The sequence below is a fragment of the Uloborus diversus genome, chromosome 5 (genome assembly GCF_026930045.1).
Source record: "Uloborus diversus isolate 005 chromosome 5, Udiv.v.3.1, whole genome shotgun sequence".
NCBI classification, from domain to species: Eukaryota; Metazoa; Arthropoda; class Arachnida; order Araneae; family Uloboridae; genus Uloborus; species Uloborus diversus.
The window spans coordinates 11,429,599-11,448,186 of record NC_072735.1 but is presented as its reverse complement, the minus strand read 5'-3'; the positions used below and the strand labels follow the sequence as shown (position 1 = coordinate 11,448,186).

Below are 18,588 nucleotides of genomic sequence, written 5' to 3'. Positions count from 1 at the left end.
CATGTTTTTCTGGTATATATTTATGATCTGAACCTAAATTTTAACTAAAATTGAAAATAAAGATGAGAAAAATATATTTTTGCCCAAAATTTAGGAAATTTTTTTTATTGACTAATAAAATTTCAAAAAAAAAAAAAAAAGTAAGTAATTTTTAAAAAATAATTAAATTTAGGTTCAGGTCATAGATATATACCAGACAAACATGCAAGAAAAGTTTTACGGAAATACATATAAAACTTTCTGAGATATCATGCGCGCAAAACGAGAAAACCGAAGAAACCGGCACCTGAGAAAAAGAAGCTTAAACTGCTGCTGTTAACATAAATCTCTATGGGGAGAGGTTACGCATTTTTACGATAACTTGAAAAGTTTTTTGGAGTATGGTAATAAATAAGGTATCGAATTGTTCAGAATTAAAATATGCATAACATATATTTTTTCCGGAAAGTCGAAAATTTTGAAGGTTAAAGGTCCTCAGACCCCTTCTAAATTTTTCAAATTCACGCCAGCTTTGACTTTGTAACATATAATTAATTTTTTTCCAACATGCAATGTTAGAAATTTGTGCTGCAGTCAAACACTTGAATGAGAAGTGAAGAAGTGGAGTTTATGTCCTACTGTAATTAAAAATGTTTTAAAAACGAGGAAACTAATAAATTCGGAAATACCATCCGTAAATAAAACAATGAAGTGTGAAAAGATGTGTCAAACGAAGCTTTTAGAGTTTTTCTTAAATATCGATGTATTTACGCTAGTTGGCATGCAGAATAAAAGTAATGGCTTTCATTCAGCATGCAAAGAATGCGGAGAAATTACCAATCCTAGGACGATAATACTGCTGTGGACAGGAAAAAACTGCAAATTTTTCATTTCTCTTTTTTTTTTTTTTTGAGCAATCACGATTGCTTATTGTTCTCACTTGACTGTTTTAATGTGCTATCATTTTATTTTCTCGCCAGCACCACCGTCGACCAGCTCCTCACGATGCTGCTCCTATAGCGAAAACCAACTCCAGGTTGCATCCATATGCTACACACACGCGCATACATATGAAACTACACATACATACACAACTACACATACACACACATGCGCACACACAAATACATACACATACACGCACATACACAAACACATACACACACAAACACCCACTCAAACACATACATAGAAACACACGCATACAGACACCTACACATACATACATACACCTACACATACACACACACCTACACACAACTACCCACACACTCATCACACTCATGCCTGCACACAGACACAAACACATATGCATACACACACATACACATTCCCCACCACACACAAACACTCATACACACAACTACCCACACACTCATGCACACAGACACGAACACACAGGCCTACACACACATACACATACCCCCTACACACAACCCCCCCCCCCACACGCACATAAACACACATGCCTACATACACACACACACACGCTAGTGATTGCAAAAAACATAATTTGAATTCAAAAGGTCAAAATTCAAATTTTTTTCTGTCTTTTATTGTTCGTTAGCTTTTGCGTATTTGATTTATGCTGAAAAAAAGCACGAAAAAAGTCTAACTACTGCAACGTTTCTCTAGTGTTAGTATTGCCCCCCGCCCTGTCTAATGGTCAGCGGAAACCTTTGACTGCGATGGGGTTTCGAGTTCGAATCCCGGCTCGGGCATGGATGTACTTTCTCTCTCCTGTCCTTGTCCTTTTTGTGTGAATGTGTTGTGAATGGTTGCATCCATATAAACGGGACCTTATGGCATGCGTGTACTGTGGAAGTCGGACTTCACACCAAATCATGGTACAGTTGGCAAAGCGAAGCAGCACACCTAAATTGCCAGCCTAGCTGACACAAGACAACAGCATTGCTAGTATTGAGTCCAAAACGCGTTTGTTCAAATATCTCGAAAATTTCTGCACTTACTGCCGTTTACCTGCCCACGGCAGAACATATAGTACATATATTCAATAAGTTACCGCCCTATAGCCAGGGCTAAGGCAGAAATACATACCTGGCTATAGGGAATATACCGGCCTTGCCTTCAATCTTCGAGTTGAATCGAACCATTGATTCGGTCACTCGTCTGGTCTGCGCTAATTCTGTATTAGCTACCAGTTTGTTTGGCTCTCTTGGCTTCCTTAAATGGTTCCCACCTCCAGCTCAGTCACTTTCCTATGCCGGGCTGATGAGTGCTGATAAGCACGACACTGCAGTCCTCGGCTGGAATTGACTGAGCTGGAGGTGTATTTCATGTATATAGTATACATGTTGGGACTTTCATGGCCAAAACACTCACCGAAGGAGAACATTTTGGTGGCACTGGTATGTATGTATAATGCATATATACTTGAATAGATACGTAAATAGTTATATAGAGGTAAATATATATAGAGAGATAAAGATAATACATAGATACATAGTACATACATAGTAGATACATAGAGAAATAAAGATAATACACAGATACATAGTAGTAATAAATAGATACATAGATCGATACGTAAATAGATAGATAGATGTAAACATATATATAGAGGTAAATATGGATATAAATAGATAGATATATAGATATAGATGGATAGATATATAGATATAGATAGATAAATATATAGATATAGATGGATAGATATACAGATATAGATATAGATATATATATATATATATATATATATATATATAGATATAGATAGATAGATAGATAGATAGAGATAGATAGATAGGTTTGTAAATGAATAGGTAAGTAGGTAGATATAGATGGACGAACAGGCATAAATAAATAGAAAGATAGATAGATTTAGTTGGAAATAAATAAAGATAGTTATGAATAGAGTGGCATAGATATATATATTAGATAAATTAGATAGATAAAGATGCAGATATATAGATAGATAAATCGATAAAAACAGTAAAGATGTAGATAGATATAAATAAACATATACAGAAAGATATGGATGAAGATAGGTATAGATATATATGTTGACATAGAAAACGATAGGTATATACAGAAAAAGATAGATATAGGTATAAAGATATGGATAGCTAGATATATTGATTGATAGATGTACGTCTAGAAAGATAGACTCAGACAGAGAGATATAAATAGATCTAGACAGAAAGATGCAACTAATTAATAAATTTCAATTGTAGAAAAATATACATATTTTAGTGCTCAAACAATCTATATAATAAACTTACTTCAACCTATTCTTACCTGCTGTATCAATTGATTTTTCACACGCAGGAAAATAAATCCGTCCCCCGCTTCTGAAGGATTAATTTCAAAGAAAGAGATTCGTTTGATTAAGCGAATTGCTACTTTAATTAAAAATACTTGCTTCGCTGAGCTAAACGGATTGCTTTAAAATAGTCGCCTTATTTCCTCATTATAGGGTCCTTCGGTTTCAAATTTTAATTATAGCTCCTTCTTTGTTATTTTTTGATGAGATTCGAATGTTTGGATGGGAAGCAAATACCAAAAAGGTAGAATACGGAGAGTAAACTGTTGTGTCTGCTCATTTTACTGCTTTCGCCGCTTTAGTTTTTCATTTCAGGCTAAATTTATTTTATACAAACGTCATACTCCACATTTTAAAGAGTTGTTTTTTTTAACTCTCTAATAAATCTTATTATATAGGCACGTAAGTGACTGATGCATTTATTAATATTTGTTCAAAACTTTGCAGTCCGTTTAAAAATTAAAATTATATTGCAACAAATACAAGTATTAAAAGTATTGAAAAAGTAGATTATGCTTTCTTTCGTATTTGCGAACAGAATGTTCAAACCTTATGGCATTATTGGTTTTTTCTTTGATGATTCACCTGTATTATTTATCGGTTAGAAAATATTTAAAAGTGTTTCTATCAGATTAAGAATTTTCACACTGTTGATTTTTTTTTATTTTATATTTAAGCTCAACCCAGCAATACGTAGAAAGATCAAACTTGGAGAAAAGACTTTGCATATATTTACAACTGCTTACACTACGGAATCTCATTCACGTTTAATTTCGAGGAAAGTTGACAAAACACTAAGTTCATGATAAGTTGGTGGCACAAATTCCAGCAGTTTAAATAGCCTTGCTGAATAAAACCTGAAATAAATAAACCTTTTGGTGTTGTTTCTCATCCACAAGATCAGCTGAGCTAGATCAGGTCCATGAATCCATTCACCCTGAGGAAGTCAGCCCCCAACAGGATAAAATGGGGGCAGGAGAGGCCTGTGCAGATGAACACTTAGCGCAATGTTCGAACTGCTTAATACCATTAACAAAAGTCATTGTTGATACAGGGTGTCCAGCAAAGGACTCCCTGGTTTCAAAATTAAGTATCTCGAAAACAAAGGACGATATTGGAATAAAATAAACGGTATGTTTATTGTAAAACCCATAAAAATCATATACTGGAACTTGGAAATTAGTTTTAAAAAGTTCCAACAGGTGGCGCTGCACGCTGTAATTGCAATAAAAGTCACCATGAATAGTACTGCAAAGAGGTTGGACGATAATTTCTAGCGTATATGTAAGCATATCTGAGAGACTAAACTGCTGCTGAAACAAGAAACCTCTTCACAGCACTATTTATGGAGACTTCTATTGCAATTACATTGTGCAGCGACACCTGTTGGAAGTTTTAAAACTAATTTCCAAGTTCCTGTATATGATTTTTATGGGCTTCACAGTAAACAAACCGTTTATTTTTTCCCAATATCGTCCTTTGATTCCGAGATATTTAATTTTGAAACCATAGGGAGTCCTTTGCTGGACATCCTGTAAGTGACCACTGAACAGACGGGGAGAGCAGTTTGGTCCCATCTGCAGTAGTCCCGTGTAAGAGAGCCACCAGGCTGCTTGATTTGGTACCAATCATGCACCGGCGTGGCTTTCCAAATGGATATGTTCGCTGCCTTTAGTTTATAGAAAGACTCCATGAAAGTGAGAGAGGCAACAGGAACAATGGTCTCACCTAAGGGCCCTATAGTGAAGGAGCCAACGCATCCGCCATTTTGGAGCAAACTTGGATCCAGTGCTTCGTAGCGATAGCATTGCTGCTGATGTTAGCCTTTTTTTAGCATGTGTTAAATTGAGTCAAATGGGTGGTTGTCTGGCTGTTAATTGTGTAAACAGCTCCAAAAGAGGATTTCAACTCTTCAGATTTCCAGCAGTTTCAGAACAAAAAGATATGGATAAATAATAAATAAATATAATAGATAAAAATTGTAAAAAACGATCTCATGTTTTGACATGAAATTCCGTATCGTTGACGGATAAGAAAAGCACACATACACCACAATTTTTTTTTATAAATATTGATGGTTAAAGCTATATTTAAAGAGAAGTTAAGCTTTAAATTTTCCTCATTCCATTTTTTTGAATATTCTTTTTTGTAACGGTGTATTATCATCTGCCAATGTTTTCATCTTCAAAAACGCCTTACATTAAGTAGCTACTAATGCTTTAAAAAGTAATCATTAAACTAACTATCAAACGGCACGACCTTGAGGGTCACGGATTTGGACAAAATTCCAGATATAGGTCAATTCCAACTAGATATGAGCCCAGGTATAGCGGTTTGACTGCATAGGCCCTAGTTCGGCTGCAACGGGGGTCCTAAGTTGATAATTTGGACTCAGAAATGCAATGAAATTTCCTTTAAAATTACCATTTTAACACTTTTTCTCCTCTTGTTCTGCAGAATGAGCCGTTTGCATGCTTTATCTTTGAATGAACTAAGTTGAATACTAATTTTTAATAAGCAGTTCTCAAATTCAAATTGGCTACTACTTTTAATTTCAATAACTTGAATGCCAAAATAACATAGTAACAGGATATTTATCGTTTGCAAATGAAACTAATTATTTTCGTTTTATATTAATCGTTTGCTAGTAACAAATATTTATCGTTTGCTAATAAAAACATTTACGTTAACTGGATATTTATTGTCTGTTATCAAAGATATCCCACATTGATAAGCAAAAAATAGGAGAAGAGAAAAAACTCTGATTTGTTGCACAATGGCACAGAAAAGAACAAAAATATAAGATTGCATCGAAGTTTCAAATAACTTAGATAATGCCCATAAAACAATACTGTCCTCCCTTATACTTAATTTACTTACAAAAAATGAAAAAGGTGTTAAGAGATCGAACATAGTGTTGAATTCTGAAATTCCAATGGAAAAGCCATTGCATTTCTGGGGCCAAATTAGCAACTTTGGACCCTCGTTGCAGAGAAACTAGGGTCTATGCAGTCAAACCGCTTTACCTGCGCTCATATCTAGTGGGAATGGACCTATAGCTAGAATTTTGTCCAAATCCGTGACCCTCAAGGTCGTGTCGTTTGGTCTTAAGTCTATCGGCCAATTTAACTAGGATTTATCGAATCATTGCAGCTATGCAACTGTATATGAATAAAAAAGAAATTCGCATTCATCATATTGCGATTAGTCATTTTTCTAGCTGAGGTAATACGAGGTAAATCCATGAAAAGAAACGTTAATTAGAATGCGGTAACAAACATATGGTTATTAGGAAAAATTTGCACTCGTCTGCTTAAGATAGAAAAAGTATATTTAAATTACAGCGTATACCGCTATGGTATTTTTATTTCTTATCAATGTCCAAAGTCTCAATAATCGAAATGTAACCAATAACGAAGTTCTTTAACAATGTGCAAATTTCAAAAATGTATCCTGTCATGAAGCATATGATGGATTTATTTTTTTTCTAAATCAATGTTAAACATTTATCTCTCGTAAATTGCTATTTAAACACGACAAATTTTACGGGAACTCTTTAAAATAAAGAGACAACTTGCACCCTTCATTCCACGACGCGTGATTTTATAATTCCTAACAAAGACATCTTATTACGATGGGGATGTTTCCTTCAGTCAAAAGTAGTACTTTTAGTCAATAAAATTGATAGAAAAGCAAAAAAAATAATAACATGGACCCAGAAAATTCTTTCATTTTCCCAACAGTTATTTTTTAATTCATTTCTTAAAATGTCCGATTTTTCAAATAAGGCGTGGTCTTGATGACGTCACAAATGATACTCTTTGGCGCATCTTTGTACCGCGTTTCCACCTTATGATAATCAAGAAGCGAATTAAAATTGCGCTCTACGTTTGCTATCAACCACATGGTTGCCAATACACGTGAGTAAAGATGCGAATTAAATATTTTGCTCTGTCGATGGCATTTCATCATTTGTGATGTCATCAGCAAGAAATGTAAACAATGAAAGCGCACCAATTTAAGTAATTTTTTAAAAATATTAAATTTAAACGAATTATTTAAAAAAATGGTCAGATCCTATGTTTTTAAGCATGCTTCCTCAGAAAAAAATACTTTTAAAATTTTGAAAACGACCGCATTGCTTTAAGAGTCAAAAAGAGAAATGATAATAGGGCTGTTTCAGTAAGCCAATCGTCACGTTTCTTAAATCAAGTAACTAAATCACGTTTTTTTTTCCTTTTATTTTTAGGAGTCAGTAATGGAACATTTATGCCATCGATTTCAACAGGATCAAGTATACACTTATATCGGTGATGTACTGATTGCTATCAATCCTAGGAAAAAGCTGCCTATCTATGACTCAAAGGTACATTTTATTTTAATATATTGGGAAAGTCACGGTACGTTGACCTGCTTTTCTACCTTTTACTTTTTAACTCGTCAAAAAATTAAATGAAAAAAAAAATCTGGAATCAAACAGTCGAATTATTGTTCTATGTGAAATATTTATTACTTGTGTAAAATTAATTTGTAAATATTATACTGTTTAATACATATTTGAGTTTGTACTTCATATTAAACCAATTAAATAACACTGCGGACAGTGCCTTTGGCACTCTTTAGTGTTGAATTTACTACTAACTCATGTTGAACTACAATCGAGATTTTCTTAATATTTTGTTATGACGTTTGTAATTTATGTTTTATAATTTGTATGTTTTAACTTTACTTTATTTTATTTTGCTTACTGTTATGTATGTGTGTTTTGTTAATAAATCTTATCTTATCTAAATGTTTTTTTTTCGAGATTTTTATTATTTTTCATCATTCCAGTTTTCTTTTTTTTTTTTTTTTTTTTGAAAATGTTTAATTTAATAACCTTTTTTTATATATTATTTTTTAAACAGAACTCTGTGAAGTGAACCAACGTGCCCCCGGGTTCAGTGTACGTTGGTCCGAATTACGAAAACAACTTCTGTTACAATTTTAATGATAAATATTATCTAATATTTATCAACAAACTTATGTTGTTTTGTGATTAGAATTGAAAAACATCAAGTTCAAAGATCAAAATAAAACAGTAAATTCAACCCAATATTAAATTGAACAACTTCCATACTTTTGCGCTATTTATGTCAGAACCATCTACATTTTCTCAAAGCTCATCACAACTTGGTTACTCATCAACTTCACTGTTGCTAATACTAGAATATTTCTGTCCTTATTCTTCTATAAGTTTTCGTTTCTTGTGGATTTTCTAAAAGTAGACTAATATACCCCGGATTCTTGGTCTGACAAAATGCCACTATAGTTTTTTTCTTTACGACGAAAAATAATGAAACTACAAATAATTATGAACTAAAATAAACTTACTTTAGGAGAGAAAATTCAATTTAATGCTCCATTCTTCATGAAAATCATTAAGAAAATAATAAAGTTGCTCACTAAGGACAGTTACTCAGCACTGCCAAAACAAAATCAAAATTTGTTTCTGAAATAAAATGTGTTCAATATAACTGTACCATGTGATTATACATAGGATTTGTAGGGTTATAGGTGCTTTTTTTTTGGTCACAAAATAAAATAAAAATACATGGTAAAATTATTGAGACCGATCCAACGTGCCCCGTACTCAAACGAGCCCTGAATATGTGTGCATTGTATTTAGAGAGCAATTTTTTAATGGTTTGGTTGATTTCATGTATTTTACATTAGTATATAAATTTTAAATCAATTAAAATTCAGAAATTTTTAAAGTTTAAAACTGAAGCGTATAGTTATAAAACTAGGCTTAATCCATATTCGGGAATTGTACAAGACGGACAAAATCATTCACGGATTAAGTAGCTTTTAAAGTAAAACCGGCATTTCACAAAAGTTTTCAATCTGATTGATCTGGATGCGTTTCAAATTACGTTGTTCAACGCCCCAAGAAGAACAAAAAACTATTGCATTATAGACACATTGTTTTGAAACATGAAAATTTTAAACATTAATACGTAAGTCAGCTTTAAATAATAGTTATGTACACATTTTTTGGATCAATACTTTTTGGTTTTTACTTTTCATTTTAAATATGTAACTGTTTAAAACTGTTTGAGTGTTTTATTATTTTCATATAACCTATACTAACAATATAAAGCAGTAGTGTTTGTTTGAACGCGCTAATCTCAGGAACTACTGGTTCGAATTCAAAAATTATTTTTGTGTTGAATAGTCCATTGATAGAGGAAAGCTACAGGTCACGCCTATTAGTCACATCACGATGTGACTAATAGGAGTGGATCAGCAATAAAAAATGTTATGAAAACGGGAAAATTTTTATCATAATATGAAATGCTTGGAACGCCGACTTGGATAGATCTATCCACGGTGGCTTGACCTGATAGCGCGGGCGTTGCAATCCAGTGGGTGTAGGTTCGAATCAGCCACGAGGCAAAGCTCGAGGTTCCTTAAAATAGAGCTAAATCTTACCTGATTTTTCAGAGAAATCCTAGACGATACTAAAAAAGATTTGTAAAAGAAGAATAAGTATCATTGTTTTTTTTCTTCTTATTTATTAATTAACTATTAATATAAAGCTGAAGAGTTTATTTGTTTATTGTTTGAACGCGCTAATCTAAGGGACTGCAAGTCCGAATTGAAAAATTCTTTTGTGTTGAATAGTCCATTTATTGAGGAAGGCTATAGGCTATATAACATCGCGCTTTGACTAACTGGAGTAGACCAGCAATAAGAAATGTAATGAAAACCGGAAAATTTATGTCATTATATAAAATGCTTGGAACGCCGAATATACATATATTTTTGAGGTAGACCGTGCAACGCCGGGCAATGCAGCTAGTGATTATATTTGTTTAATCTATTTTTTTCTTCCTTGGTTGTTTAGTTAGCTCCTAAATTAAAACAAAAATGGTTCTCATAAACTTTTGTGACACTATATAATGCTACCTTATTACCCGGCGTTGCTCGGGTTCGTTAAAAGAGCATATCTTATAGATAATTAAGGATGAATTACATACACATGAGCCAAAAACACCCATCACCCGACATTCCCTGGGTCAGTAACAGTTATGAGAAACAGTAGCTACATTCGTTTGTTTCCTTTTTAACTGACAGAACTCAAAACACTTCGCTTTGACGTGATTAAAAATCCAGCTCCATCTTTACCCATAAAACAAAACAGCAATAATTATAAAGAATAAAATGCTAGCATTCTTTTAAAAGTGAAATCACGACATTTAAACATACAAATTTGAAGAGTTTCCAAAATATGATTTTTTTTTTTTCATTTGTTTACCTTTAAAACTGGATTTCTATAAAAAAAAAACACACTAACACACACCATCACAAACAAACATCCATTTTTATGCATAGAGACAAGTGAAGTAATTTATTATGTACGATATTTGTGCACCTTTTAAAGGCTCAACCTTTAACATTTTTATAAGCATAATTAACAATAGAGTCTTAAAAACAATCTGTAATAGAAAAGTCTTTTCTTAATTATTTACCTAATCAATGATTTCCAATGAAATGCAATTAATGGGAGAAAAATAAATGATCTAAATTATCATCAAAACCCGAAATAAGCAGTTTTACTCGTAAACATTTGTAATGGACATGTTTTAATTGCGAAATCAAGATATTAATATAATTAACAATAAGTACGAGGGTTATTTGTAAAGTAAGGTCCGATTTCTTATAAAAATAAACAAACAAAGATAGAATTTTTCCAAAAACTTTTTTTATTTAATTCCTTACATGTTTCTCTATTTTTCTACATAGCCACCATATTTGTTTAAACATTTGTCATAACGTTCTACAAGCTTTTGTATGCCTAAGTTATAGAAGTCTGCCGGCTGTGAGGATAACCAGTCTTGAACTGCTTCTTTCACTTCGTCGTCTGTGGCGAAACGCTTGTCGCTGAGAAACTCTTTAGGTAGCGGAACAAGTGAAAATCACTCGGCGCCAAGTCCGGACTGTACGATGGGTGGTCGATCTGTTCCCATCCAAAAGATCTGATCAGATTGTGAGTGTGAATAGCAGAATGGGGTCTGGCATTGTCATGCAGTAACAAAACCCCAGACGACGGAAGCCCACGTCACTTATTCTGTATTGCGCGTCTAAGTCAAAAATCGAATCACCGACCGTATTTCACACTTGGCGCTCCGATCAATTGAATTAAACATCTTAAACTGACATTGTACAAAGAACACTTCATCAATACCAATGCAAATGGCGTCGTTTGATGAACAAGGCATGCCGAGAGTCGGTACGCATGCGCGTTTCAATGTAGGCGCGACATTCAATTGGATACGGCAATTCGGACCTTACTTTACGAATAACCCTCGTATAATTAACAATAGTAACTAAATTACAGTTTGTAATTGAAAATACCTAAATTATTTACCTATGCAATGAAATGCAATTCATGGGAGAAAAAAATAAGTAATCTAAATTGTTATAAACACGAAATAAATAGCTTTCCTCGAAAACATTTGTAATGGACATGTTTTCCTTGAGAAAGCAAGGTATTAGTAAAATTAACAATAAGTATAATTAGCAAAAGTAACTTAATAACAGTAGAAAAGACCTTAATTATTTACCTATGCAATGAAATGCAATTAATAGAAGAAAAAAATAAATGACCTAAATTAACACTAGTATGTTGTGGCCATCACGAAACTTTCTTCTATATTTTTCCTTTTTCTGATCCCTCCCCATGCTTGACGAGGAAGCAATATTCCTAACAAAAACAAAATTACACATGCAAAAACTTGACGACCATCCCAATGTCTGAATTATTGTAAAAACAAAACAAAGAGCGAAAATTGAAAGTTACTTTAAAAGCCTTACTTGAATTAATTACAAATATTTTATTTATTAACAAACATAAGATGGCAACAGTTAAAAATTTTAAATCATCCACTATAATATTAAAATCTGTTCGCGTCCGTCTGTCTGTCTGTCTGTCCGTCTGTCTGTCTGAAGATCGATCTTCTCGAGAACCACTGCGAATCGGGAGTCAAACGACATACCGATCAATTCAAAATTTTCCAAAGAAAACAATAGGACCAATATCATAATTGTACGACTTTAATTAGCGGAGATATTAATTAAAACGTTAATTAACATAACGCTATTTAGGAATTTTTATTTCTTTCCTGTTGCCATTTTGCATATGGGTGAGCAAATAAAATTCTAATAATTGTGTCAAAAGAGATTTTTTTGGCTGCTGTCCAAATCTTAAAACAACGTTTCCATCTAGAATTTCATTTTCAATTAGTTTAAAATTGGTTGCTCTATTCGGACATTTATCGTCTGTCCTTTCTTATTTTTTCACATTCAAAGTTCTTAACTCTTTTCAGCATATGAAAAATGTTTCTTTAGTAATGTTTATTGATTGAAGTGTAAGTTTATCATTCACTGGCCTCATATTTGGGTACATTTAGGATGTGCGACTAATTATGTTTATTTTGTTGGACTTTTTTCCGTCACATGGGTGAGTTTTCGAATTGTAATAAATCTCTTTTTCCTTCCTGTTTCGATTTTTTCAATACAGTTTGTATCGTTAAAAGAACACGTTAAATTAAGATTGTTTGGATTTCTTTACGTGAAACAGAGTTGAACAAAAAAGATTGTTTTTAAGGATTTTAACTAAAGCTTAATTGGAAGCTGATGGCTTGATATTAAATTAATGCTTATTGGTATTTAATAAGTCTTGGTGCTTTAGTTTCCGTAATCAACAAAAAAGTGTGTGTCATTTTATGTAACAAGCTGATTGTAATTGTACATAAATATTTCAGATATATTCTATCAGATTTAATTCAGTTTAAAGTGAGCACATATTATAGTTGAGAATGCATATATTTTCATCTTTTGTGCTAATTGAAAATACTCATAACTTGTATTATTGATAAATATGATTAACGTTAAAGAGGTTTTTGCCAAAAATATGCTCTACTGGTGTTTTGCAAACCTTGCATTACGCGTAATTATTTACTCCTTAGCACTTTAGAAACTGATGTCAGAATAATACAAAAACATCAATTGAACAGCTCTTTCATTTTTTAAGTAGCCCGTGCAACGCCGGGCACGCAGGCTAGTTGAGATAATATTTTCGGTCATTTCCATACAATTAAAATCACGAGAAATACGCAGACGACAATCTATTACGATTTATCTTTCTCATTGTTGCATTAATAAAACTATTTTTATTCGCAAAAAAAAAAAAAAAAAATCAACGCCTCTTGGAGCGATTGGAGTCTAAATTGAACCAAAGCCTGTTTACGTAAGGATTCACATATATTCCAAATTTCAACCAGAACGAAGCATTACTTCTTGAGATAGGGCACTCACAATGGAAAAAAAAGAACGGGCGATTGCGCTACCCCCTTTTTAGCTGTTGACACCAAAATAAAATCAGCTCTTATACCCACTAAGGGCTACTTGTCAAAAAAATTTTGTTTGATTCCGTTCGTTATTTCTTGAGATACAGCAGTCACAATTGACGACAAAAAACGTTCTATAACTCAACCCCCGTTTGAGCTATTGACACCAAAATTGAATCAGCACCTGCTCTTGTTAGGGGCATCATATGGAACAAATTTTGTTTGATTCCGCCAGTTACTTCCTGAGGAATAGTAAGCACGCGTAACTCAAAAAACGTCCCATTGCTCCACCCCCCTTGGAGGAATTCGCGCCAAAAACCAATGGGCACAAGTTCACATAGGGACACATATGTGTACCAAATTTCGTTCGATTTCATGCGGTAGTTTTTGCTGTAGAGCGGCCACAAAAAACTGGTCGCACACAGACGTGACACACATACACACACACACACACACACACACATACACACACACACACACACACACAGACAGACAGACATTTTCCAAAAATAGTCGAAATGGACTCAGCACACCTCAAAACGTTCAAATCCGTCAAAATTCGAAATTCGAAAATTTGCACGAATCCAATACTTTCTTCTATATATTAGATATAGAAGAAAGTAATAAACAAGAAAGAAGTAGCTTTCCTCGTAAACATTTGTAATAGACAAGGTTTTTCTTGAGAAAGTAAGGTATTAGTAAAATTAACAATAAGTATAATTAGCAAAAGTAACTTAATAACAGTAGAAAAGACCTTAATTATTTACCTATGCAATGAAATGCAATTAATAGAAGAAAAAAATAAGTGACCTAAATTAACATAAACAAGAAAGAAGTAGCTTTCCTCGTAAACATTTGTAATAGACATGTTTTCCTTGAGAATGCAAGGTATTAGTATAATTAAAAATAAGTATAATTAGCAAAAGTTACTTAATAACAGTAGAAAAGACCTTAATTATTTACCTATGCAATGAAATGCAATTAATAGGAGAAAAAAATAAGTGACCTAAATTATCATAAACACGAAATAAGTAGCTTTCCTCGTAAACATTTGTAATGGACATGTTTTCCTTGAGAAAGTAAGGTATTAGTAAAATTAACAATAAGTATAATTAGCAAAAGTAACTTAATAACAGTAGAAAAGACCTTAATTATTTACCTATGCAATGAAATGCAATTAATAGGAGAGAAAAATAAGTGACCTAAATTATCATCAACACGAAATAAGTAGCTTTCCTCGTAAACATTTATAACGGACAAGTCTTCCTTGAGAAAGCAAGATATAAGTAAAAGTGTCAAAAATGTTGCTTATAAGCACACAAGAAATGCCACACACCACTAAGGAACGTAAATAAGAACTGAAGATCAAAGCAACAAATGTAAACATACAAATACTCGAACCGTCATATTTCATCCGCAGTTTTGATAGAACGCCAGTTTTATATTTGAAAGATGATTTCAGTTTTCATAACTGTTTTAGAATTATTTGATATCGATATCCTTTTTGCCTCGTGGGGGTTTGCTGTGGCAGGAAAACATGGGGCTGAACGCTCTTATTTAGCTCCGGGGTTATTTGATATTTGGCGTAACTCGATAAAATCAAGAAACATCAGTTTGCCAAGCTAGATTCTATATTTAGGTGAACTTATTCAATGATGAAAACTGGATATTTGAGACTCTTTGGGTTTTCTGACATCTTGTTGAATTTTGTATCCATTTTGAGGTTTGCAATTTTTATAATTGATTATCTGTTTATTCATGATAGTACATTCACGAATATTGAAGATATGAAATTAATTGTACGCAATAGGAAGTTCAATGGGGTTGTTTACTTCAGTCAAAAGTAGTACTTTTAGTCACTGAAATTGATAGAAAAAGCAAAAAAAAAACATGGGCCCAGAAAATTCTTTCATTTTCCCAACAGTTATTTTTTAATTTTTAATTAAATTTTTTAAATATCCGATTTTTCAAATAAGGCGTGGTCTAGATGACGTCACAAATCATGCTTTTTGGCGCATCTTTGTACCGCGTTTCCACGTTATGATAATCAAGAAGCGAATTAAAATTGCGCTCTACGTTTGCTATTAACCATATCGTTGCCAGTACACGTTAGTAAAGATGCGAATTAAATATTTTACTCTTTGAATGGCAACGCAGAATGGCATTTCATCATTTGTGATGTCATCGACAAGAAATGTAAACAATGAAAGATCACCGATTTAAGTAATTTTTTTAAAATATTAAACTTAAAAAAATTATATAAAAAATGGTTAGATCCTATGTTTTTAAGCATGTTCTTTCAGAAAAAAATACTTTTAAAACATTGGAAACGACCCCATTCCAATGAAATTTATATGCACAATGTTAGTGCATGCTTAAACAATTGGTTAAATTACTTACCTAAGTGCAATATTTGTCAAAACTTATGTTTATAACGCCTGATTTTCGTAGCTTTGTGTAGTCCCAATTCTTGAGATTAATGTGACACAGTCCTAACAAACACATTCTATATATTTAAAACATGAACACACAATATCTATGTACAAGTATACAACGAAGTAGAAGTGATTAAAAATACGATTTTGACTATTAAAGAAACTCAGACGATAAATAAAAAATAATAAGAGTATAAAATAATGTATGGGTCATTCTTCAGAAATTGATTTCAACTTTTGAATGCAAGTATTTTTCAATTTCGAAACCTTTTGTTTTGTTTTCTTTTTTCTTTTTTTTTTTTCATTCTTCCAGTGTTACCTACTAGAAGTAACCATTAACAATGTCCCAGATAAGTTCCAATTATTTTACTCATAATTAAAAAAGAATTAAAAAATGTCTTGTTCACGGAAATAAAAAAAAGAAAACATCTTTTAATATTTAAAAATCGAAGTCAATTCAATATCAAAGAAGTATTTTTGTTAATTGTGTAAACAATCAGCTATTTTAATGATTAGTGGGAATATAATATTAAGCTCTTTTAATTAAAGTTCGGCTTGACTAGTAATTTCAAATGTATGTTAAAAAATAGTATTTAGAAAAATTTGAGGGTATACTGCTAATTTATAATTTTGGTAGAACGCCTATGATTGATGTATCTCCCCTCCATTAGTTATTTTCACCTCAAAAATAATAACATTAATAAGGTTTGTCACGGAGGTGAGGACCTTTCCATTAATATAGGCCTAATAGATACATGTTTCATGGATTTTTTTTCTTCATTGCTACAATCTGCACATGTTAAGCATATGAAAACATGTTCACTTCTTTTTTTACATTAATTTAAATCTCTGAAATTCAAGTTCACGGAGGTGAAAAGTCAGAATAACCACACTAAGTTTTTAAAGCAAAAGCTATCTTCTTGTTCTTCGACAAAAATCTCACAACTTCAACTATGGCTGAAAATAAACAAGGGAGCTCCCTTGTGTCGTGGAAAATGAGATTTGATGTCATTACTGCCACGCATTAATGAGGAATGGCATTTTGTGTTTAGGTAATGGAGGTGAGAATTTATTGTGTGACATGACTCCTTGTCCTTCTAAAACAAACTAAAACACAAAATTAAAAAATTAAATATACTTAAAAAATTAGTATTTGAGACACTTGTGAAAGGAATAATAAATAAATAAGTATATACGTTTAGTTAAACAAGTTATTAAGCAACATAAACAGTCACACAAGGTGTGTGACATGCCACGGAGGTGAGAATTCACATGTTGTGAACCAAAAATACACTAAAATAAAAGTTATTATTAAAAAATTGTTGGCAGGTTTAAATAGATATATTTTTGATGAAAATAAAAATCATTGTTAAATGGATTGTTTCTTAAAGTTTTTTACTGTTAAAGGCGTGTGACAGAAAAGTTACATTTTTTGAAGAATGACCCACATACAACAATCTATAACTCGTTATATACTCAAAAAAAAACCGGAAAATACTTAACTAAAATTAAAATATATATTCGAAATTAATTTATTATGCGAACATTTTTTACTAAAGTTATGGCCTCAAATGAAAGGCTATAAATGTAAATAGGAAGGTCTGAAACTGACCATCTCGGGATGTAAAAGATGTCCCCCCCCTTCCCCCCCCCCCCCTCGCTGGTGAGAGGTGTGATCTGTTTATGAAGTAAAAATTATGCTTAAATTAAACGAAAACTTGCCAAGCTCTGCAGTTAGTTCCCGAATACTCTTCAGGTTTATATGGGTCTTTTAGGCAATTCTCTTTTAATATAGAATATCCTTGCATTTTTCGGAAGAGGTATACTCTCTAAATGCGGTGACGAAGATAACATGTCACACAAATTTATCATTTAACTTTCTTCATACCAAACGTGTTTTCTCCTGATCTTGATTAAAATTTAATCCTGTTTTGATTTTGTTAAATACTAGCGGTATCTGCACGGCTTTGCCCGTAGTAGAAAATTAACAGGTCATTTGGGTCGCTTGTATATTTACAAATAATGGATGATGAATTTCTCGCCAATTTTCTATGTCAATTTGCTCTCCCATGTTATGGTAATTTGCTCGTCTACGTTATGATAATTTGCAAGGTAAAATGTTCTTAAAATTGGAATAGAAAAAGAACAAAATCGAATTTTCGAGAAATCACTTCGAGGTGCACACCCTCATGCTACAAACTAATTTTATGTCGAATTTGATGAAAATCGGTTGAACAGTCTAAGCGATATGCACATCACAGACAGAGATCCAAATATTCTGCTTTATTATTAGTAACTAGTGGTACCCGCACGGCTTTGCCCGTAATTAAAAATTAAAAGGTCATTCGGTTCGCCTGTATATTTACAAATAATGGATGACGAATTTCTCGCCAATTGGCTATGTTCATTCGCTCTCCCATTCCACGTCATGATAATTTCGTAATTTACTCGTCAATTTTATGATAATCTTGCTCTGGAAAATGTTCTTAAAATTGAA

The 18,588-nt window shown here is 32.6% G+C and overlaps 1 protein-coding gene across 1 annotated transcript in view; it reads left to right on the top strand.

The window, feature by feature from the left end:
- LOC129222445 (neither inactivation nor afterpotential protein C-like) overlaps positions 1 to 18,588 on the top strand; it is a 185,312-nt gene that overhangs the window by 110,222 nt on the left and 56,502 nt on the right. Inside the window, exon 7 of the mRNA XM_054856958.1 lies at positions 7,512 to 7,628. Within this exon, the coding sequence (XP_054712933.1) occupies positions 7,512 to 7,628 (117 nt within the window). The remainder of the gene's footprint in view (positions 1 to 7,511; positions 7,629 to 18,588) is intronic.